The following is a 23,060-nucleotide window of genomic DNA, read 5'->3' on the forward strand; positions in this document are numbered from 1 at the left end:
AATAACTAGGGGTACTTGTCAAAGTGACATGGAAATAGCTGGTAATAAGAACAAATATTGAACAGTTAAATTGTACTGGGATGACTTAATAACATTTAGTCATATGTCTTAAAAAGTTACAGTAATTAAACCACTGGATTCGAAGTTGACTCTCAGTACTTGTAATTTTTTGAGGAACAAGATGAAATCATCCTATTTAATTTGGGGAGAAAGTACTGGGTGTTTTACAGAAAGCTGAGGGGTTGATTCAGAAACTGCTCTTATAGTTCTGGCACATTCCACATATTAACAGTTCATGCGAATCCCTTCTTCTCTGGGTAATTCAGGCATATGTCAAGAGGCCAGCGTGGGCTGTAGCTGGTTCAATAGTTGTATTATGTAAAATGAATTTCAGTACTTGTTTTTTTCCTAACAGAGCCTGTATTCCCTGCGAAGACTCACACAGAGTGGCTCACCGTGTGAAAGGACCTCGCTGTTTGATTCTCCTCCCACCACACTGCGTTTACATTACACACTGAGAAAATTATGAGCAACAACTGTCACTCTCTGAGGGTGGAAACTGCCATGAATCAAAAAGACAAGAAGTAATTTTCTGTAATCACAAGATGACTCAGGTTAGTAGCTTTCTGTTATTACAGCAATTCACATAATACGAGCGTATTCAGTAAACCTAATTAGGCCCAATCCCTATCATTTAAAAGTTATGACATTGTGATATAAAGTAAGCTGGAGTTTCTTTTTGCGCTAGGTGGAAAAAAGAATTTGAAACTAGTTTTAAAATAACAAGAATGTATTCAATGTTTTATTAGAGAACAAAATGTGTTTCTAGGACGTCAGCATATTGTGAAATGATAGTTTTTTATCATACAAAAGGTTGCAGTATAATTTGTATTTGAAAATAATATGTAGGTATAAGTATCATGCATTAAATTTTTTTGTAAAAGATTAAGTAAACTCAATTATATCATGATGAAGTCTTTTTATAATGTAAGTCTTTGACCTGATTTGACCATTTTGTATTTAAACTTTAGAATCACAGTTTGACTATATCTTTGAAGTTTAAAGCAGCCCTATGCTCTTTTTAAAATATGTGTCTTCTGTGGCATTTATAATAAGAGAGCAATTTACAGTATTTATATTTGTTTTCAGTTATAAAACGGGGGCTATTTTGTGTCTAGGGTATATCTCTGAACAGGCCTCTGCAAGGGAAGGAAATTAGGAAACACAAAACATGACTGAGAAAGCTTATTTTTAGCCTTGGGAGCCTCTGAGAGCCTCTTGGCTCTTATCAGGGGATTAGTGATTTATGACCAAATATTTGAGGACCAGTTTATCTGGAGTAAAGCATTATTGTCTTGTATAGGGAGCTAAGTAAACAGCTCATTGATTCATTGGTTCTACAGTTAACTACTAAGTGAAAACACTATGATACATATAAAAGAGAGGTCCAGTTTCAGTTCTGCCCTCCAGGAGCTTCTAATCGAGCTGGGAACATACACAGAGTTGAGAGCTCAAGACAAAATCAGGAGAAATGCTCTAAGAGTGACAGCAATAATAAATATGCAATATATAGAAATACTAGGGGAAATGATTATTTTTATTGATAGCTACCCATAAAGTCTTTACAGAGAAGGGGGAGGCTGAGCTAGACTTCGAAGAGCAGGTTAAGATTTCAGAAGGGAAGCACTACAGATGAGAAAGAAGGGCCTGCTGATGTTAGCAAAGACCTGAATGAGGACCTATAAACAAGGCCCACTCAGGGAAACGTGAGTAGAGTTCTTTGGGTAGAGCTGAGAATTTGAGTTGTCGCAGTAAGAGGATATGGCTGGAAAGCCAGACTGAGACCAGGTCCTGGAAGCTTCTGAATCCTGGATGGAAGAGTGTAAGCTTTGTCCCAGAGCAGTCTCTTGAACGGTTTTCAACAGGGAGAGGAGATGATCAAACGGATATTAGAGGAAAATTATCCAGCACCAGCATGAAAATAGAGATTCTAAACTGCTTTTCTTGAGTTCTTGGAGGGAGATAACAAGCTACTTCCATCAAGCCAAGAACAGCATCATGCGGTGTGGTCTCTGCAGTCACCTTTTACTATAGGGTATGTCTCCAGCCAGTGAATGTTAACTGAAAAGAGAGTGCTGTGACCTCATCATGTTATGGCTGTATGTGAGGTGACAAGGGGGACAGAGAGACTGACTAGGAAGCTGTAATAACAGCTCAGATACTAGGCTGTGGCCATAAAAAAAAACAAAAAAAAAAGATGTAGCTGTAGCAAAGATGGCGGCAGTACAACAATCTGCTCATCTCTTGGGCTGGCACTGGTTCCAACAGGACACTGCATCCCAGTGTTCCGTTTCCAGGACTCCAACCAGAGTCCTTCCATCTGTGGGAGCCAAGTCCTGCCGGGCTCTGGAGGCCGCAGCACCTCTCTTCCACCGTGGCACCCCCTAAGGTCCATGCTATGATCATGAAGAAGCATTCAAGCCTGAAATAACTAAAGTCCTCTGCCTGCAAAACAAACTCTTGCTCAAGCAAGAAGGGATCTGTTGGGAGTCTATCAAGTAGCTGATAGAATAGAAAAAAAAAAAACTCAGGAAAGGTAAGACTTAGGAGAAACTGGAGGATATTTCCTCTAGTGATTTGGCTTCAACTATCTCTTGTCAGTTTCCCAGGGGAGAGACAATGATTTTCTTAGATGAGGTCATGTGTCCATCCCTGTCCTACATGACTGGCTGGCTCCAACATCACGTGGAGTCCAAAGGGAGGTACAGTTCCTCAAAGGAAGAGCAGATGGCACAGGTTTTTAAAAGTTTTTAATTTCTAAAATGTCCAGGCCTGTGAATAATGGTCATAAATGCATGGACTCAGGCTTGGGGACAGATTACATATTTCCTAGAATCTTATATCTCCAAATGTTTTTCCACTACTACCTTTGACAGATCCTCTTACTTTTCAAACTAACATGTTATTGTTAAGCACACACACACACACACACACACACACACGCACACGCACACGCACACGCACACATGTTGACAGAAAGTGCTTTCAGCAACACCTTGACGCCTTCATGCTCCCAGGTCCCCAGATATTAGCATCCTTTCTCCCGGCCTCTCTCCTTTCCTTCCTTGGCTCATAGTATTAATTTTAAAAAGTGGGAGACAGAATTATATTCAGTTTTCTCCCAATTTACTTCTATCTACAGTAATGAGAAAAATGTTACTTTTTATGAAGGAAAAAACAGGACAAACTCACATAGTAACAAGTGATCTTCTAATAGAACATGGCTGATAGAGTTTACTTTTCCATTATCTAGGTACATAATCCACATCTCGTATGATGAGCTGTGTATTGCCCTATTTTTGGCTAAAAACATGCACACTGTCCACCCATCAAGAGCAGTCACTTGGAGGCCTGGGTTGGTGCTTCCAGGATCGCAGAAATACACTCTGGCTGGTAAAGCTTCTGCCCAGAAGTTTTCCTCCGCCCAGATCTTTTCTGATCACATGTAATGGTCAAAGCATATCCCATGGCTTTGCCTGAATCAAGCTGGGTGGAGAAGTGTTACCCTAGTTACACACCCAGAACAGGAAAACCAAATATCTGTGACCTATTACTGAGCACCCTGTGGCTAGAAGCAAGAAGCACTGATGTTTCTCTGTTTGGTCCTCTATCCACGGGAAACACACCAAGCCACTGACCCCTCCTACTAGCTTCCTAGCCCTTTCTCTCCCCTCTTCTGCTCTCCAGGGAACCACTTTCCACTGCACTTGAAATCCAAACTAGTTCTTGGATGCGCAAGGCATCACTTTCTGTGACTTATTCTTCCTTTCAAGTTTGTCAGCATGCAGATTAGGAGCCTGGCTAAAGCAAACCCCACATCCCTAGCTTCAGCTGGAGCCCTACGCTAGTGCTGTAGTACCAGTCTTACTAGCTTAGTCATAGGACCAAATTCACAAGGAATCTGCATATATGTATAGTGCAGGAAGGGTTTCCCAGTTTGCATTAATGGTAAAGAACCCACCTGCCAATGCCGGAGACTTAAGAGATGCAGGTTCCATCCCTGGGTCAGGAAGATCCCTGGAGAAGGAAGGGCATGGCAACCCCTCTGGTATTCTTGGCTGGAGAATTGTATGGGTAGAAGAGCCTGGCGGGCTTCAGGCCATAGGCTCACAAAGAGTCGGACATGACTGAAGCAACTTAGCATATACATACGCACACAGAACAGGAAATATAAATCCACAGAGTGTCAAGAATGTCAAATTGGATGGCCCCAGCTCTGCAAATCAATTTCACAGTCAGCTACATATTCTGCAGAATATAATCTTAAGTGTAAAATACAACAAAATGGATTTATACTGTTCACATGCTTTCAAACAGCTCTTTGAAGTTACTTGTTTATGATAGAAGCTGGGCAACGTTGGGGAAGAATTACAGAAAGGTCTCCATGTGGTGCTCTTCAAATACTACAGATTCTGAGCTTGCAGATGGAGCCAGCTTGAAGGGAATCAAGCTCATGTTGATTGTCACTTTATCAGTGTGTGTGTGTGCTCAGTTGCTAAGTTGTGTCTGACTCTTTGCGACTTCCTGGACTGTAGCCCACCAGGCTCCTCTGTCCATGGAATTCTTCAGGCAAGAATACTGGAGTGGCTTGCCATTTCCTTCTTCAGGGGAATCTTCCTGACCCAGGGATCGAACCTGGGTCTCCTACGTTTGCAGGCTGATTCTCTACCACTGAGCCACCCGGGAAGCCCTTAACACTGGCAAGTGCAATAAAGCAAAACGTATTTGTTCTATAGTTCTCAAGACTGTACTGCCTAATTGATTCCTTAAGGGGGGACAATTTTAAACAAACCTAAGTCTACTAAGATTTTGATTACAGAGAAAAGCATTCAGTGTTTGGGTTTTTCCTCAAGTGTAGGCAGTTATAGGCAGCCATATGTTTACTTTGTATTCTAGTTGAGGGTGTAATATAAGCTGCTTCAGTTTGGGTGGAAGTTTTGTCAGACATCACAAATGAGATTTGTACTCTCTTGAGAGTTGCCAGATTTTTTTGCAGGGACTGTGGGCAGGCCCATAATAGTTGAGGATAAAGTGAAAAGTAAAAATCACAAAGTCGTGTTTGACTCTTTGCGACCCCATGGACTATGCAGTCCATGGAATTCTCCAGGCCAGAATATTGGAGTGGGTAGCCGTTCCCTTCTCCAGGGAATCTTCCCAAACCAGAGATCGAACCCAGGTCTCCCACAATGCAAGCAGATTCTTTACCAGCTGAGTCACCAGGAAAGCCCAAGAATACTGGAGTGGGGATCTTCCCAACCCGGGAATTGAACCAAGGTCCCCTGCACTGCAGGCAGATTCTTTGCCAATTGAGCTATCAGGGAAGCCCATTAAGGATAACCTACTGCTAATCTAAGAGTAAATCCTGAAAAGCTCTTCCTCGCAGTGAAAGGAATGATGGGATGAGAATATCATCATTCTCATCACTTGAGAATATCACCATTCATAAAATAGAGTGAAAGTCTGCCATTTGCAACAACGTGGATATTATGCTTATAATACTCAACGAGAGTATTATGCTTAGTGAAATAAGTCAGACAAGGAAAGATAAATACCATGAGATTTCACTTACACGTGGGATCTAAAAAATTAAACAAAGAAATGTACATAACAAAACACACAAAAAACAGACTCATAGATAGAAAGACCAAACTAATGGTTAACCCACTCCAGTATTCTTGCCTGGAGAATCCGATGGACAGGGGGGCCTGGCGGCTGCAGTGCTCGGGGTCACAAAAGAGTCAGATACGACTGAAGCAACTAAACAACAGAGCGGTTAGCAGCAGGGAAAGGGGAGGGGCAAGGCAGGGCTATGGCATTAAGAGATACAAGCCATGTATGAAACATAAGCAACAAGGTTGCACTATAGCACTGAGAAGTACAGTCATTATTTCATAATAGCTTTAAAAGTATAATCAATAAAACACTGAATCACCATGTTATAAACCTGAAACTAATATAGTACATCAACTACACTTCAGTTAGAAAGAGTCATCAATGGATTGGACGCTGAAGGTGGTGAGCGAGGACTTCGCTGGTGGTCCAGTGGTGAAGACTCCAAGCTCCTGCTACAGGGGGAGTGGGTTCGATCCCTGGTCGGGGAACTAAGATCCTACATGTCACGTACGGTGGCCAAAAAAACTAAAATAAAAAAAAAAAATTGGTGAGTGAGATTATGGAAACAATATTTACATGGTCTTTAAGTATCTCTCATCAAGATATTTCTTAAATACAAGGTGGAAGGTGGGCACTTTACAGTGGGGTAACTCCTCAGATGCCATCTGAGCCAAGTGCCTTCTACTCCCCAGAGTGACAGAGACCAGGGAGTCGGGGGTGGAGGGAATACAGAGGCTGGCCAAGGACAGCACCTTCTCTTGCCACATTCCCATCTGCAAGCTTGTGGGTGTGCAGGGTCCCCTCTTCCCACACTCCCCAGGTTACTCTCTTACCCTCCGTACTCAGAGTCCACTCTGGCTCTTTCTTTCTTTGTTCATTTATTGAAGGTCTGCTGTGTGCCAACTACTGGGGACTCGGCATTAAATAAGATAAGCCCGTGTTACCTAGGCTCTTCCAGTCAGGGCTACAGAAAAAAAAAAAAAACACCTAATAGACTTACAGCCCTCAGTAACCACAGAGGACGCATGGGATGCAAGAGGATAGGGGGTGGGACTCAGCCAGCTGGTGAGCAGCAGTAGGGCCCAAGTGGGTTCTTCAGTGATTAAAAATACTTTAATACTGATCGGTACAAAGTCACGGTCTGAGCCCTGGCTGCTGCCCTGGGATATCCTCACTCATGTGCCACAGGAGAATAATTAAAAGACCAAACCCTAAACAAACAGAAGCCTTGAAGACCTGCTCTTCTACTTTCCCCACTCCTTTTTATTTAAAATTGTTTTCTGTTAAATTTTTGGCTGCGCTCGCTCTTCACTGCTGCCTGTGGGCGTTCTCTAGTTTCAGTGAGTGGGGGCTACTTTCTAGCTGCGGTGCAAGGGCTTCTCACTGTTGCAGAGTCTGGGCTCCAGGCCGCACGGGCTTCAGGAGTTGTGGCACATGGGCTAAGTTTCTCCACTGCAAATGGGATCTTCCCAGACCAGGGACCAAGCCTGTGTCCCCTGCACTGGCAGGCGGGTTCTTATCTATTGCACCATCAGGAAAGTCCTCTCCACTGCTCTCTGACTGCCCTTATCCTGCATGGGAGGTCAGAGAAGTCCTTCTGGAAGAGGTGATGCTTGGGCCAAGAATGAATAGAAGTTAGCCAGGTAAGACACAGAATCTGTACCAGCCCCTGGATGAGAGAGGATGCATCAAGTCTGAGAAACCCCGGGTCACTAAGTATGACAGGTGCCCCGATGCTGGGGAAGGAAGGTGAGAAATCGCTGCAAGAGGTAAGTGAAGGCCAGATCAGAAAGAGCCATGGATACCCTCCTGAGACACCCGGCCTTGAGCAGACAAGCCATAAAATGCCTTTGAAGAAGTCTAAGATAGGGAGCAATGGCAACCCACTCCAGTACTCTTGTCTGGAAAATTCCATGAGAGGAGCCTGGTAGGCTACAGTCCATGGGGTCGCTTAGAGTCCGACACGACTGAGCGGCTTCACTTTCACTTTTCACTTTCAAGCATTGGAGAAGGAAATGGCAACCCACTCCAGTGTTCTTGCCTGGAGAATCCCAGAGAAGGGGGGGCCCTGGTGGGCTGCCGTCTATGGGGTCGCACAGAGTCGGACACACTGAAGCGACTTAGTAGCAGCAGCAGCAAGATAGGGAGCAGCACAGTTTTATGGTTTTAGAAAAACAGTTGTGGCATAACTGAAGGAAAGAGACTGAAGGGACAAAAAAAAAAATTTACAGGTGGTTGAAGTAACTGAAACAAGAAATGAGGTCTTTTCTAAAACAGAATCAGTAGGATGTGAAGAAAATGGTTGGAATCCGAAGACATTCAAAAGGTAGAATCAATCGGACTTTGTGATTGGACTGGAGTTGCAAAATGATGCTATAAAATTTTAATCTCTTTAGCATCCAAGAGAAGAGCTTTATCCAAAGTGAACCACTGCTAAGACCTTTGTATATGTTTCCAAAATTAAGGCCTCATCTTGCACAGAAACACATTACAGTTAGCTCATTCCCAAATGACTGTTTTCTGAAGATGTACAGCTAAGAGCGATGCATCTGCTAGTCTTTCAACAATGCTGGTGAGGTTCCGGTGAAGGCTGTGTACTTTGCAGTTTGTAAGAGAGGGAGGGGACATATGTATACCTCTGACTGATTCATGTTGATGTTTGGCAGAAAACAGCACAATTCTGTCAAGCAGTTATCCTTCAATTAAAAAGTAAGTAATTTAAAAAAAAAGAGAGAGAAAAATAAAGGATAAAAACAGCATAACCTTGGCAGTCGTAAGTTCCCATTTTAGGAAACTTGCATCTCCATCAGCCGTTCCCGGTGCCCACTCTGAACCGCATCCCCTGGCACGGCCCCACTCTCCCCAGGATGGACCATGCAGCCGCCCAGCTGGAGAAGCAGCACGTGCATGATGTGTACGAGAGCACCGCGCCCTACTTCAGCGACCTGCAGAGCAAAGCCTGGCCCCGCGTCCGCCAGTTCCTCCAGGAGCAAAAGCCAGGCAGTCTCATCGCCGACATAGGTAACCCGGGCAGGGCCACGCAGTCTGATGTGTATATACTCCGTGCCTTTCCTTTTCAGATTCATTTTTCATCTCTTTTCTAACCGGAAGTCTGAAACTGTGTCCTTGGCATGTCTGCACCTAGAATATTCACTTTATAGCAGAAATTCATGAGGTCACACGAGAAAGTAGAAAAGTTCCCCAAATCTACATTTAGACAGAAGCAGTCTTCTCAGAGCCTTTGTGCATATCCTTTCACAAATCAACCCGACCTTGGCTGAATCTGCCTGGACAGAAACGGCCGCTTGTGAGTCTGACCATTTTAAATGTAGATTCCTTCACATGTGGGAGTACAGTGTTTTGGTGGCTCACCTTGAGGGGCTTCCACGCCTTCTACAGAAGAGCCAGAATTGTGTATATAAAAGAGGTTCTATCTGGCATCCCTGGTGGCTCAGACAGTCAAGAATCTGCCTGCAAAGCAGGAGACCTGGGTTCGATCCCTGGGTCAGGAAGACCCCCTGGAGAAGGGACTGGCTATCCAGTCCAGTATCCTTGCCTGGGAAATCCCATGGACAGAGGAGCCTGGAGGGCTACAGTCCGTAGGGTTGCAAAGAGTTGGACACGACTGAGTGACTAACATACACTCACAAGAAGCCCTGTCACCTCTTATGAATCTCAGGAATTCCTTCCCTTAACTATTCTGTAGGTGTTTTATTATTAGAACATAAATTGGATCATATCTTCACAATCCCTGATTTGCTGGGAAGTTTTCGGCTCAGTAGGTTTTGGAATCTAGAAGTGGTAGCCACAGCCCAGGAGAGCTCAGGTTAAGTTTTAAGACAAGGTATGATTCCACTGGAAGCATTCCCACCTAAATCTGCTCTCTAGCAACTGCATGCAGCCAGGACCTGTATAAATCATAAGTCTGGAGTCACAAGTTCTGTTTAATTTGACATTCAGTCAAAATGCTGGTAAGAGAAATAGATGTGCCCAGGGCTTTCAGCTTGTTAAAGATGGTGCAAGCAGGGTAGAATTCGAAGAAGGGGTTCATGTCATGTAGAAGTGGAGAATCTTTAAAAATATCTCTATCGTGTTAACTTAAAAAAAAAAAAAAACTGGTTTCAGAAGATGCAGTGGGTTTGGAACTCTTACCACTCATAATATAAGCAAAGTACCAGGATCTTAAATCAATTGGGATGAAAAGGTTTGGAGACAATAGAATGTATACGCTACTTTCTCATGAAAAAAGGTGCGTATTAGTTGTTCAGTCGTGTCTGACTTTCTGCGATCCCATGGACCGCAGCCCACCAGGCTCTTTTGTCCATGGAATTCTCTAGGCAACAGTACTGAAGTGGGCAGCCATTCCTTCTCTGGGGGATCTTCCCAACACAGGGATTGAACCTGGATCTCCTACATTGCTGGCAGATTCTTTACTGTCTGAGCTACCAGGGAAGCCTGATTATATCTTACATCAAAAATTCCAAATGGAGCAAAGATTTAAATATAAGAAAATAAAGTGATTACAGGGCTAGAGGACGACTACATTATTTTTAAAAATATTTTCAAAAGCCAAAGGCATCTCCATGCATGACACAAAACAAGTCAGAAACCATAAAGGAAAATACAATTGATCGTCATCATTTAAAGAAGTCAGATTCTATAAAGCTCCTGTGAACCCAGAATTAGTGAACACTGAATTGGCACCCCAAGGGGAAATACAGGATTAGGTTCCTATGAGCCTGTGGTCACAAAACTGGTCAACACCTAATCTTGTTTCATGTGTGTTTCTGTTTAAAGACACTCGTGCACTGTCAGTACAGGCTCTGGCATTACAAATAAACGTCAGCAAATAGATGCGCATGCAAATACTGATCTGTGAGTAAGGAAGAGTGACTGCATTTAGTATTTTTGACTGCATAAAATTTAAAAGGTTCTACAAGGCAGAAATCTAGACATAAATATAAGGGAAGTAAAAAACCAAAATCAAACTAGGTAAAACTAAGTGCAACACACCTGAGAGAAAAAAAAGTAATTTTCTTAATCAACAGAACTTTCTTCAGAGTCAGTATGAAAAACCAATATGATGAAACCATATGAGTAAACAGTCTGAATATTAGGGGAATACAAATTGCTTAAATTTTTTTGATAGGTAATCCATTTAAATGGCTTAGTAACAAAGGTACATAAAAATGTATAGTGAGAATTATCTTCCCATGCCAGCTCCCAGCACCAAGTAACCCACATCAGAGGCACTATGCTCTTAGCTTCTTGTTTAATCTTGAGATACTTCACATAAACATAAGCATATTTGTGCACGTAAGTATGTGCCTGGGTAGCCTTACCTTTTTCAATTACACAAATTAGTATGTTATACACAATACAGCTAGCTTTTGTCTCTTTTTGTATATTGAGATCAAAAGAATCCCCCTGGAATGCAGGAGACATAGGAGATGTGGGTTTGATTCCTGAGTCAGGAAGGTCCCCAGGAAAAGGGAATAGCAATCCACTCCAGTATTCTTGCCTGGAGAATCCTGCGGACAGAGGAGCCTCGCAGAGTACAGTCCAAAGGGTTGCAAAGGGTCGGATGTGACTCAGCACAGCACAGCATAGTGTTTGTTCTATAGCTGTTGAGTATGAAAAGCTGCGTAGCTTTCTATGCTAATAACACCACACCAACAGCTATGTATGTTGTTTGCTACATTTTGCTACTGCGAATTACAGCACAAATAACATTCTTTAAGTATCCCTGTGCAAATCCATTGAGTAAATTTTGTGTGCTCAGTAGCTCAGTCCTGTCCCACTCTTTGTGACCCCCATGGACAGTAGCCCACCAGACTCCTCTGTCCATGGAATTTTCCTGGCAAGAATACTGGAGCAGGTTGCCATTTCCTTCTCCAGGGGGTCTTCCCAACCCAGGGATCGAAACTACGTCTCTTGTGTCTCCTGCACTGGCTAGCAGATTCTATACCACTGAGCTTGGAAATACAAATGTTATTTTATTCATCTGCATCTTTTGACTTTTATGTTATTTATAGTTTTTTTACTACTCAATAAATAATAGGATTAATTATGCAATGAAAGATAAGTTTAAAAATAAAATTGAAATTAAGAAAAATCAATAAAAAGGAAAGAATCCAAAGGGATTAGTAGAGGAAAGGAAGGAGAACAATACTGTTAGTCACTCAGTTGTGTCCGGCTCTTTGTGACCCAGTGGACTGTTGCCCTCCAGGAGCCTCTGTCCATGGGATTCTCCAATCAAGAACACTGGAGTGGGCTGCCATGTCCTACTCCAGGGCATCTTCCCAACCCAGGGACTGAGCTTGTGTCTCTCACACTGCAGGCAGATTCTTTACCACTGAGCCACCAGGGAAGCCCACAGAACAAGAGAACTATCCTCCGAAGGAAATACTTTTTCTTTCTCGGTTTTCTACTTAGTTAAAAAAATCAAGTCTATGTTGGCTAATTTGACTGGTATTTAGATTAGCAATTTGTAATTAATGATTTGGGCTTCCCTCACAGCTCAGTTGGTAAAGAATCCACCTGCAATGCAGGCGACCCCGGTTTGATTCCTGCATCGGGAAGATCCCCTAGAGAAGGGATAGGCTACCCACTCCAGTACTGATGATTAATAAAACTTTGCAAAGGTAACAGACATGCAAGGTAACTGGGCTCCAGCTGCCCACACGGGGATGCTATGCTATGCTGTTTTAGTGGTGCAACTGTTTATTGGCTAAATTTTATTAAGCACATCACCCTGTTCCCCAGCGAAGCTGATCTGCTGAGGTGTGCGATGACAATTCCTGAACTATGTCTTGAGGGAGGGATCAGGAATGAAGGCAGAGCAACTCTGCCTAAATACAAAGAGCACTGAAGATTCAAAGACAGCAGAATGAAAGTACCCTCAGGAAATACTGTAGCTTGTACCATGAAGGCAACCTTTTCCTGAAATGGGCTACTAACTTAAGGCCATTAGAAGAGGGTACATGCCAGGGATAAGCCAGGAGACTGGGACTGACATATACACACTACCATATGCAAAGTAGGGAACTAATGAGAACCTGCTGAGAAGAGCACAGAGAGCTCCACTCAACAACCAGGCATAACTGATGAGGGAACAGAACCTGAAAGGAAGAGGGGCTATATGTGTATGTACAGCTGATTCACTTTGCTATACACCTGAAACTAACACAACATTGTAAATCACCTGTATTCTGACAAAAAATAAATAAAACAGAACCATATTTGGCTAACCAATCCCTTTCAGTACAACCTTATCCTTATATATAAAACTCGCATTTCTCTCAACTCAACAAAGTCTTAAACTGATAAATTATGAATACAAATAGACTATAATATTTAAAAAGAACATGGTACATGGTGGGTGTTCTTCGGCTTAAAATCTTTACTTTGATTAGTTTAGAAGCAAAATAAAGACTAGAGCTATATTCCTTTCTGTGCAAGGTGACCTTTTTACCTGACATCAGAGACAGCTATCCTAACAGTATTGAGATTTTAATTTTTGTACACATAACTAAAGCTAATTTTTCAATAATCAAAGTTCTTTTTTGCCTTTTAACTCTCAATTATTTTCCCCATATTCTGCGGTCAGACTTATTTTGCTAAGTCATTCTCTAATTACCATTTCTTCTCTCAGTCAATAAAAATTTAGAGCTCCTACTAAGGGGCAGGCACCATGCCTACAGAACAAAACATATTCCCTCATCTCTGAGTTCAAAAGGTTTAGGAGAAGTAAATAGGCTGTATTCTTCCTTTTCCCAAAGGAAAAGAGAATTCTCTTTCAGATAAGGTCTTAGCCAAAAAGAAAAGAAAAAAACAAACAAACTTCAATTTAAAAAATGTAGCTCTTTCTGCAAACTTCGGAGGGAACATTCAGATTAATTATTTCTAGCAAGTACTTACTCACCATGGGCCAAAACATCTTGCTGAACTGAGGTAATTATCTGTTTTCTTCCTTAGCTCTACTGTGGTGCAGAATACGGAATAGAGGGGGACGGAAGCACGCAGACACCTGCTATTGTCGCTCTGCAGTACTACAGGAGGTTATCATTTAATGAGATTGTGTAAAGGAGCATGACTGCTGTGTACAGGAGCTGCCGAATCAAAAGTGTTCTGATTTACTTCTTGCTTGTTTAAGATAATGGGGTGACTAGGCTTGGCAGTATTCTTCATTTCCTCATTAGGATAAAATCTCCCCTCTCTAGCACCTCCAGTTCTGCACTCAGGAAACAGATAATTGCCCTGTATTCAGGAGTCCCATTACTCTCTTCAAAAATGAATGCCATGTTGGACGAATTGGGAGGGCAGCACAGACCTACATACACTATGATGTGTAAAACAGAGAGCTAGTGGGAAGCTGCTGGATAGCAGAGGGAGCTCAGCTCGGTGCTCTGCGATGACCGAGAGGCTGGGGGTTGGAGGGAGGTCCAAGGAGGGGATATGCGTGTACTTATAGCTGACTCACTTCGTTGTACAGCAGAAACTAACACAACATTATAAAGCAATTCAATAGGTATTCAGAACCAAAAAAGAAAAACGAATGCTGTTAGAAATGAACATGAGCGAATTCCCTGGTGGTCCAGGGGTTAGGACTCGGTGCTCAGGGTTCAATTCTGGTCAGGGAACTAAGATCCCTGCAAGCAGAACAGCACAGCATCCCCACCTACCCCACACACCAAGAAATGAATATGGGATAGATCAAGGGCATCAGGGGCACTGGAAACACTTCAGGAGACGATAAGATCTAAGAAGACCTCAGTTTCCTCATTGCTACCAGATGCTCTCTGAACACATCCCTCTAGCTCTAATATCTCATGAACCTGTTTTTATTAGTATCTTGGAAGTAATTTCCCCTTTTATTTTTCTAAATGTATCCCCTGAGCCAGTTCAAAACAGCAGAAAAATTTACAAGGTTATTTTTCTTAAAATATGAATATCATCTTTGAAATGTTTGGGATTTCAATTTTAAAATACTTTATGGATTATATTTTCCCCAAGATTGCTCTCACACATTGGATCCTTTTTCTCAAAAGCATTCTTAGGGAGTATGGCTATGAGATCTAAAATATTTCTAAGACATCAATCATTTAGACTGAAATAATAAAGTTAGAAATGTAATTTTTTATTCACAAGCTCTCCACTGTCTCAGCTGGCATTGGCGAATCTTAATTATGTTTTTAGTGTCTCATATAATTTTGATTAGCTCCTATTAAGGAGTTATCATCAAAGAGTGTTGTGATGTAGTTCAAAAGCAGCAACTGAATCATCTTTGAATAGTGGTAGCTATCCTTCAGGCAAAAAAGTAGGCAGGGATATAAGCTCTAGTGAGATCTTTAAATATTTCTGAAAAAAGAAATAGACGATATGTCTGCGCTAGAACAGAATACTGGACACTAGACCATGGAACATTTTGTTTCAAGGTGACCGTTTCTTTATGTCAGTAGCTTCTTCAGCATAATATCAGGGAAATCTGACTGATCTAAATCTAGGCGCTGTGTGAACCTTGAATTATCTGGGTCTCTGCCACTGGAAAGCAAATGTCAAAACTGGTTTATTTAAGAAAAAATAGTTCTTTGTTAGAGGACTTCCCTGGTGGTCCGGTGGTTGAGAATCTGCCTGCCAGCGCAGGGGACGCAGGTTTGATGCTTGATCCAGGAGGACCCGACAGGCCGCAGGGCAAGTCATCAGCGCTGAGCCGCTGCTCTAGAGCCCGGGAGCTGCAACGAGGGAGGCCAGCACGGTGAGAGGCCAGCGCACGGCAACGAAGACTGGCCCCCACTCTCCGCAAGCGGAGAAAGCCCGCGCTCGGTGACAAAGAGCCAGCACAGCCATAAGTGGACAAATGAAGAAGTTTTTAAAAATAAACTTACAAGAGCTAGCACTGACAACAGACTGCATAAAAAGATACTGAAACTCTTTTTTCATTCAAATTTTAAGTTTCTGACAGGCCCGTTCCATTGTATAACTTATTTTATAAGTTGTTATAGAAATTGAAAAGTTGTTACATAGTGGCAAGTTGTAAGAAGTTTTGATAACACAAGACTAAATGCCCAAAACACATAAATCTAGAGAAATATGTATGTGAAAGTAACTTATAAAGAGACTGGACCCTATCACTAGAATACTAGGGAACTGTTATTATTAATAATAGTTAGGATCAGCAATAATAGCACTACTGTTATTAATACTAGTATTAATGATACTATATTATTAAATTTTATTATGATTATTATATTTATTATAATTATAATATAAAATTATATTATATTCATGATAAAATTATAATAATAAAATATTATTATATTATTATTAAATAATAATACTAGGAACTATTACTATCTGCTGGGGGCCACCTGACATTTCTTGCTTGTGCTAGGGAACTTGTACTAGGGAACTATTATTATTAATAATAGTTAGGATTAACAATAATAGCACTACTATTATTAATAATACTATTAATAATGTATATTATTATATTTTGTTATAATTATTATATTATAAAATTATATATTATAAATATAATATAAAATTCTGTTATATTTATTATGAAATTATTAAATTTTATTATAATATATTATTATATTATTATTATTAAATAATAGTACTAGGAACTATTACTATCTGCTGGGGGCCAGCTGACATTTCTTGCTTGTGCTATCATGTTAAGAAACCCCTATGGACATGACCTTATTCAGTCAGTTCAGTTCAGTCGCTCAGTCGTGTCCAACTCTTTGCGACCCCATGAATCGCAGCACGCCAGGCCTCCCTGTCCATCACCAACTCCTGGAGTTCACTCAGACTCACGTCCATCGAGTCCATGATGCCATCCAGCCATCTCATGCTCTGTCGTCCCCTTCTCCTCCTGACCCCAATCCCTCCCAGTATCAGAGTCTTTTCCAATGAGTCAACTCTTCACGTGACGTGGCCAAAGTACTGGAGTTTCAGCTTTAGCATCAGTCCTTCCAAAGAAATCCCAGGGCTGAGCTCCTTCAGAATGGACTGGTTGGATCTCCTTGCAGTCCAAAGGACTCTCAAGAGTCTTCTCCAACACCACAGTTCAAAAGCATCAATTCTTTGGTGCTCAGCCTTCTTCACAGTCCAACTCTCACATGACCTTATTAAACAGTCAATAAATAATATTTCCTTTTCCTATTTCCATCTCCTTTTCTCTATGTATGAACACGTCCATGCTCTCTGAAGGCTCTTCGCCTGCGTGCCTGCAATCCTTGCTGGGGGTTCTGTCTTGGTTGGTGAGACCTCATTTTATTGCACTTCCCAGATACTGTGTTGTGTTTTGCACCAACTGAAGGTCTGTGGCAACCTGGCCTTGAGCAAGTCTACTGGCGCCATTTTTCCAAGAGCATTTGCTCACTTTGTGTCTCTCTGTCACATTTTGGTGATTCTCCCTGTATTTCAAACCCTCCACCAGAAGAAACACTTACACCTTGCTGAAGGCTCAGATGATGGTGAACATTTTTCAGCAATACCCTATTTAAAAAATGAGGTATGTACATGGTTTTTGTAGACTTAATGCTGCTGCATGCTGAAAAGACTACAGTGTAAACACCATTTTTAAATGCACTAAGAGGCCAAAAAAATGTCGCGTGACTCACTTTATTGCAACACTTGCTTTAATGCCATGGTCGGGAATGGAACCCGCAATATCTCCAAGGTTGGCCTGTATCAAGTTATTGCTATTCCCTAAGACAAAGTATGGAGAAGGCAATGGCACCCCACTCCAGCACTCTTGCCTGGAAAATCCCATGGATGGAGGAACCTGGTGGGCCATGGTCCATGGGGTCACACAGAGTTGAACACGACTGAAGCGACTTAGCAGAGCAGCAGCAAGACAAAGTAACTGGTAGTATTGCATTTTCCACTAAGGATAGCGTGTAACACAGATTTTTCTCTTACAGGTTGTGGGACTGGAAAGTATCTGAAAGTGAACAGTCAGGTACATACCCTGGGCTGTGACTACTGTGCACCATTGGTCGAGATTGCCCGGAGCAGAGGCTGTGAAGTCATGGTGTGTGACAACCTTAACCTCCCCTTCAGGGATCAGGGCTTCGATGCCATCATCTCCATAGGCGGTAAGGCAACCCCATCACAGGGTCGCTCTTCACCGTGAGAATAACACTACCTGGTTGAGGACTCAACATCCATTCTTTGTAGAAAGATCCATGTAATTCATTTAATCTAATTTTTAAAAATATATTTCAACTGAATTATTTAATTTCAAGTGTACTTACAGTGGTACATGAGATTCTTTTATCTAGTTTAACCTTCAAACTGTTGCTTTCCTCTTTTGGATGACTCATTCCAGTTTCTTCCATTTATGAATGACAAACTACTAGGGTTGTACTCATTAAAAACAGTACTTTGCTCTACTGAAATGAAGCCAGCTTCTTACAACGTGAAGTAGTTCTCTAGAAGTCATACTACTTTTTTCAGCCCACAAGTGTGGCCTTTACTAGCAGAATATTCTAAAAGTAATGCACTGACTGTCACTGGAAGGATGTCACCAACCTGCCACTCATGGTACAGAAGTCTCTGGGGAAGACAGGCCCGCCTGGTCCCAGGCTGCCCTAGTTTTACATTGCCCCCCTGTTCTCTCACTGTCAGAGATCATTCAAAAATCTAGGGAATACACCAGTCATATTCTCCCAACAAGTGTGCCCATAAAATACACATACCAAAAATGAAAAGAAACAGCAAAAATCCAGCCTGAGGTATGTACAGATCGGGCTCATTTTCCTAGAGGAGGAAGTGGCAACCCACCCCAGTATTCTTGCCTGGAGAATCCCATGCACAGACAAGCCTGACAGGCTACAGTCCATGGAGTCGCAAAGAGTCAGACACAACTGACTGATCACAAGGCTCATTTTACCCAATACATGTATTCCTGAAACCTAGTATGTTGCTCATATTTAAATATGCTAGGGAATCATGCTATGTAAGGGAATATTATGGCAAATTCTTTTCCAAAGTGAGAAATCTTGTACAAGGCAAAGTATTTCCTCCGACACACTTTTAAAATAATTAACATATTTGAATATAACAAGCTTTATCAAAGCAAAGTGAATCTGTACAAAACTGACTGCTAGATATTAATAAAGGTACAGAATACGACTATTTGCTCTCTCCTGAAATAAACAAGAAATCAATTTATTAACACTAGTTGGGGACTGTATATTTGCAAAGTGAGGGGATGCAGGCCTGGATGTCATGACCTTGGAACCAGTTAGGACCGGCAAGAGGTGGTTGCCATGGAAACCTGCTCTTCGACAGCCCCACTTCTCTGCTTTTGAAACTGTTAACTCCATTTGGTTGTAAGAATTAAGAGAAGGGATTCTTGTTGAACCAAGAAACATTACACTGTCCTCTGAATCTTCAGTAGGAAGTTTTTGGTTTGGTCACGCCACCTGAAGAACTGGAAACTGCAGAGAGGTCAGAGAAGTGCTTGCTCTTCTTTTGTTTACTTCAGTTGTAGAATTTCTGCGGCCAGCTCCCTACAAACAGGCTGTGCTGCTGAACCACCGCTGGGGCGTGGGACTACTGACCAACTTTGCTCTTTCAGAAAATGCTCCATGTTGTACATTGTTGAGTCCTTCTTTTCGGTCAGCTGAAGTCTCTTGCCCGAAGAGGAGATGAGAACAGCTGGCTGCCATCTTCCAGTGAAAAATGCTTCCTTCAGTGGAAACCCAGCATGTGTTTTTAAGAACTGTGGTCATTTTCCAGTTAGTTTTTACATTTAGAACTAGGGGAAATTTCACTAAACTGCCTCTCCTATGTCCACATAGATTTACTTCCCTATTTAGAATATGTATGTTGGCATTTCCTGCTTAACATGAAGAAATATATTTTTACTATTTTTAAATACATAAATATATATTTTCCATGTCTCTTAATAATAATATGAGAGGGTAGGCGGTAGGCATCAAACCCGATTATACATTCCTTATGTTTTACTGGCAGATAACAAAAAGCAACAGTCTTTCTACTTACTTTTAGAATAGAATGATAAAATTTTTATAAAAGTTTGTCCATATATTCAAATGGTGTAAACCAACTTTTCATGCCAGTGGTTCTCAAATTGAGATTATACTGTACCCCACTCTCAGGGGATATCTGTCAACGTTTGGAGGCATTTTTGGTTGTCACAACTGAGTATTGTATGTTCAACTGTTGTCTACTTGGTCCCCACTGCCTTGCAATAAAGAATTACCCAGCTTGTTTAAAAATGCCAATAGTGCTTAGGTTGTAAAATTCTGCTTCATACTAAACCCATAGATTCTGAATAATTATAGTCAAATGAGACACACCTGAAAAATTAAAAAACAATACATCATAAAATATCAAGATATAACAGGACTTTTAAGATGACTACGTGTAACCTCATATGATTCTGGAATCCAGTCGCTGAATTCAACCTACCCATGTGTTCAATCAACACCCTATCCTACAGGAAACATACACCAAGTGCTACTTTTGCCTTTAAATTATGATTTTTAAACAACAAGGGACTTTTCTATTCTTTAAAATTCAACACAGTTTCCTGACATTGATAATTCATATAAATACATCTTTAAGTTCCACTTATTTACAATGTTTCTTAACAGAATATGTGTGTATAGGCATGTATAATACATTTTATATGTATTATAAGTTTTTCTTTTTCTGAAACATCTGGCTTAAAAGTTACTTAGTATTATATGTTAAATATATAAAAGATTCAGATATTTCCTGGGTGAAATTATGGTATTAAAATGGATTATCACATAAGCAATATTAAAGAATGAAAAGTATAAAGATATTCTTCCTTAAAAACAAAACTTCTGAAGCCAAGAATCCTAAAATGTTGAAGGCCTATAAAGTCTGCTAAAAAGACATTACTGTATTAAAATCATCCTATTTTAATGGTGTTTTTCCCCTCTCACAGTCAAAACACAAGAATACAGTCAATTCTAATTATTCACAGAAGTTATGTTCTATAATGCCCTGTGAACACTGAATTAACAAATACTGAACCATTGCTCCCAGGGGAAATACAGGATTAGGTTCTTATGAGCCTCTGGTCACAATATTTTTGTCAATTAATCAACAGAGAAATCATGAACAAAAACACAAAAAATGCAAAACACACGGCACTAAATAGACCGTGAAGAGGACACTTGCTGGCACTGCCGGAGCGGAGACAGAAGGTGGAGCAGCTCCTCCTCAGGCCCCAGCTGGGAACATGTGACTGAGGACGCTCAGCTTCTTGGTTCTTCTATGCACGTCAAGGAATGACCACAAAAATGCTGAGCATGCAGAGTTCTGAAGTTACAACATATTTTAGCGAGTGGGCGAATCTGTGGACACAGAATCCACAGGTGACAAGGATCAACTGCGTTTAAAAAACACACCCACGGAAGCTTCAGGGTGAATTAGGTGCAAGCTGTGGGAGATATTAACGACCAGGGGTAGTCACAGATCTGAATGTTAGTGCTCGCCTAAGTCTGACTCAGTCCTGACTTCCCTGCCCCCTTTCGGCTCATTGACCAAGACACTACTCAAGAAGTGTAAGCTTAGGGCGTTACTTTCTGGTGGCCCACTGGTTAAGATTCTGCACTCCCAATGCAGGAGGCCTGGGTTGGAGCCCTGGGTGGGAAACTAAGATCCCACAGGCCCTGCTTGCTGCATGGTGTGGCCAAAAAATAACAAAAATTTTAAAAGACATCAATAAATTAAAAAAAAAAAAGAGTGTACGCTTTCAAGCTGAACTTTGCAAAGGGCTCATTCTTCAGTGTCACTAGCCTGACACCTAGTGAAGTGAAGTGATCAGCCAACGATCACAAAGCCGGTCACTGCTAGATCCAGGACAAAATACTCTGGTGTCTTGTTCTCTAAATGCATCTGAGGGTTTCCCGGTGGCTCAGGGGTAAAGAATCCGCCTATCAATGCAGAAGACACAGGTTCAATCCCTGATCTGGGAGGATCCAACATGCCAGGGAGCAACTAAGCCAGTGCACCCCAACTACTGAGTCTGTGCTCTAGAGCCCGGGAGCTGCGACTACTGAGCCCGTGGGTCACAACTACTGAAGCCGCAAGGCCTGGAGCCTGTGCTCTGCCACAAGACCACTGCAATAAGCAGCTTGCGCACTGCAACCAGAGGCTAGCCACAACTAGAGAAAAACCCATGCAGCAACGAAGACCCAGCACAGCTGTAAATAAATAACTTACATGCATTTGAACCTCTTGCCTCTAGGTTCCTGCATGGTATAGTAAGAGAAACCAGGGTTTGTGCTCAGCTGATGGGAAAGCAAACCTGACTGGGAACAACACAAAGTGTACCTCTTGGATAATCTCGCTTTGACAGCTCTCTGTGCCGTGTAAACTAAAGAGATTTATTTGTACCCTGCATTATGCTAAGGCTACAGGCACTGTTTCACCCGCTCTGCACTCACATCTGAGCAGCAATGTCCAGACTCTCTTTAGAGCCAATTTCCCACTCCAGTATTCTTGCCTAGAGAATCCCAGGGACAGAGGAGCCTGGTGGGCTGCCATCTATGGGGTCGCACAGAGTCGGACACGACTGAAGCGACTTAGCATGTATGCATTATGCTAAAGTTACAGGCACTGTTTCACCCACTCTGCACTCACATCTGAGCAGCAATGTCCAGACTCTCTTTAGAGCCAATTTCCTACCTGAAATAAGTGATAACCTTATGTGAGGAAAAATAATGTGATGTTTTTTCTTGACACACTGTGATTAAACTCTAGGAGCTCACAGACTGCTGCTGCTGCTGCTGCTGCTGCTGCTGCTGCTAAGTCACTTCAGTCGTGTCCGACTCTGTGCGACCCCATAGACAACAGACTAGTACTTTCTAAATACTGTTTGATAAAAATGCATCTAATTACCCCCCTAAGATTAGATACAGGCAATCCCACTTGACTCTCATTTTAACTTGCAAAGAACTGCAAGTAAAACAGTGACCTGTAAGTTGCTTTTTCTTAAGTAAATACAATTTCATATTATATTAACATTATGAAAAATTATAAGGAATCATTTGGTCTGGAGGTTGGATGGCTTACCTTAGCATTTTCTAAACAGAAAATTTTTTTAACATTTTCTCTACTTATACTTGCTTAACTTATTAACCAACTGTATTAATCAACCAATGGTATCAATCTTAATAACAATGACTGGCTCAGATGGTAAAGCATCTGCCTACAATGCGAGAGACCCAGGTTCAATTTGTGATGCTTCAGAAGTACAAATCATTCATTAAAACAACAAGTTATTTCATAGAATTCTACTAGGGAACATTTACCTAACTTAGGGTTAGCTCTCCCTTTCAAATTTTATTAATTCACACTGGTCATTTTTC

At 41.6% G+C, this 23,060-nt stretch overlaps 1 protein-coding gene across 10 annotated transcripts in view; it reads left to right on the forward strand.

The window, feature by feature from the left end:
- Positions 1-23,060, forward strand: part of KIAA1456 (KIAA1456 ortholog) — a 65,080-nt gene that overhangs the window by 37,901 nt on the left and 4,119 nt on the right. For 7 of the 10 annotated variants that reach the window (XM_018042084.1, XM_018042085.1, XM_018042086.1 and 4 more), the window contains 3 exons: positions 416-614; positions 8,484-8,694; positions 17,607-17,780. In XM_018042084.1, the coding sequence (XP_017897573.1) occupies positions 606-614; positions 8,484-8,694; positions 17,607-17,780 (394 nt within the window). In that variant the 5' untranslated portion in view covers positions 416-605. Of the gene's footprint in view, positions 1-415; positions 615-8,483; positions 8,695-13,650; positions 13,734-17,606; positions 17,781-23,060 lie in introns of those variants that run through there. The other 3 variants (XM_005698786.2, XM_018042088.1, XM_005698789.3) reach the window with 2 other exon arrangements.

The sequence above is a fragment of the Capra hircus genome, chromosome 27 (genome assembly GCF_001704415.2).
Source record: "Capra hircus breed San Clemente chromosome 27, ASM170441v1, whole genome shotgun sequence".
Classification (NCBI taxonomy): domain Eukaryota; kingdom Metazoa; phylum Chordata; class Mammalia; order Artiodactyla; family Bovidae; genus Capra; species Capra hircus.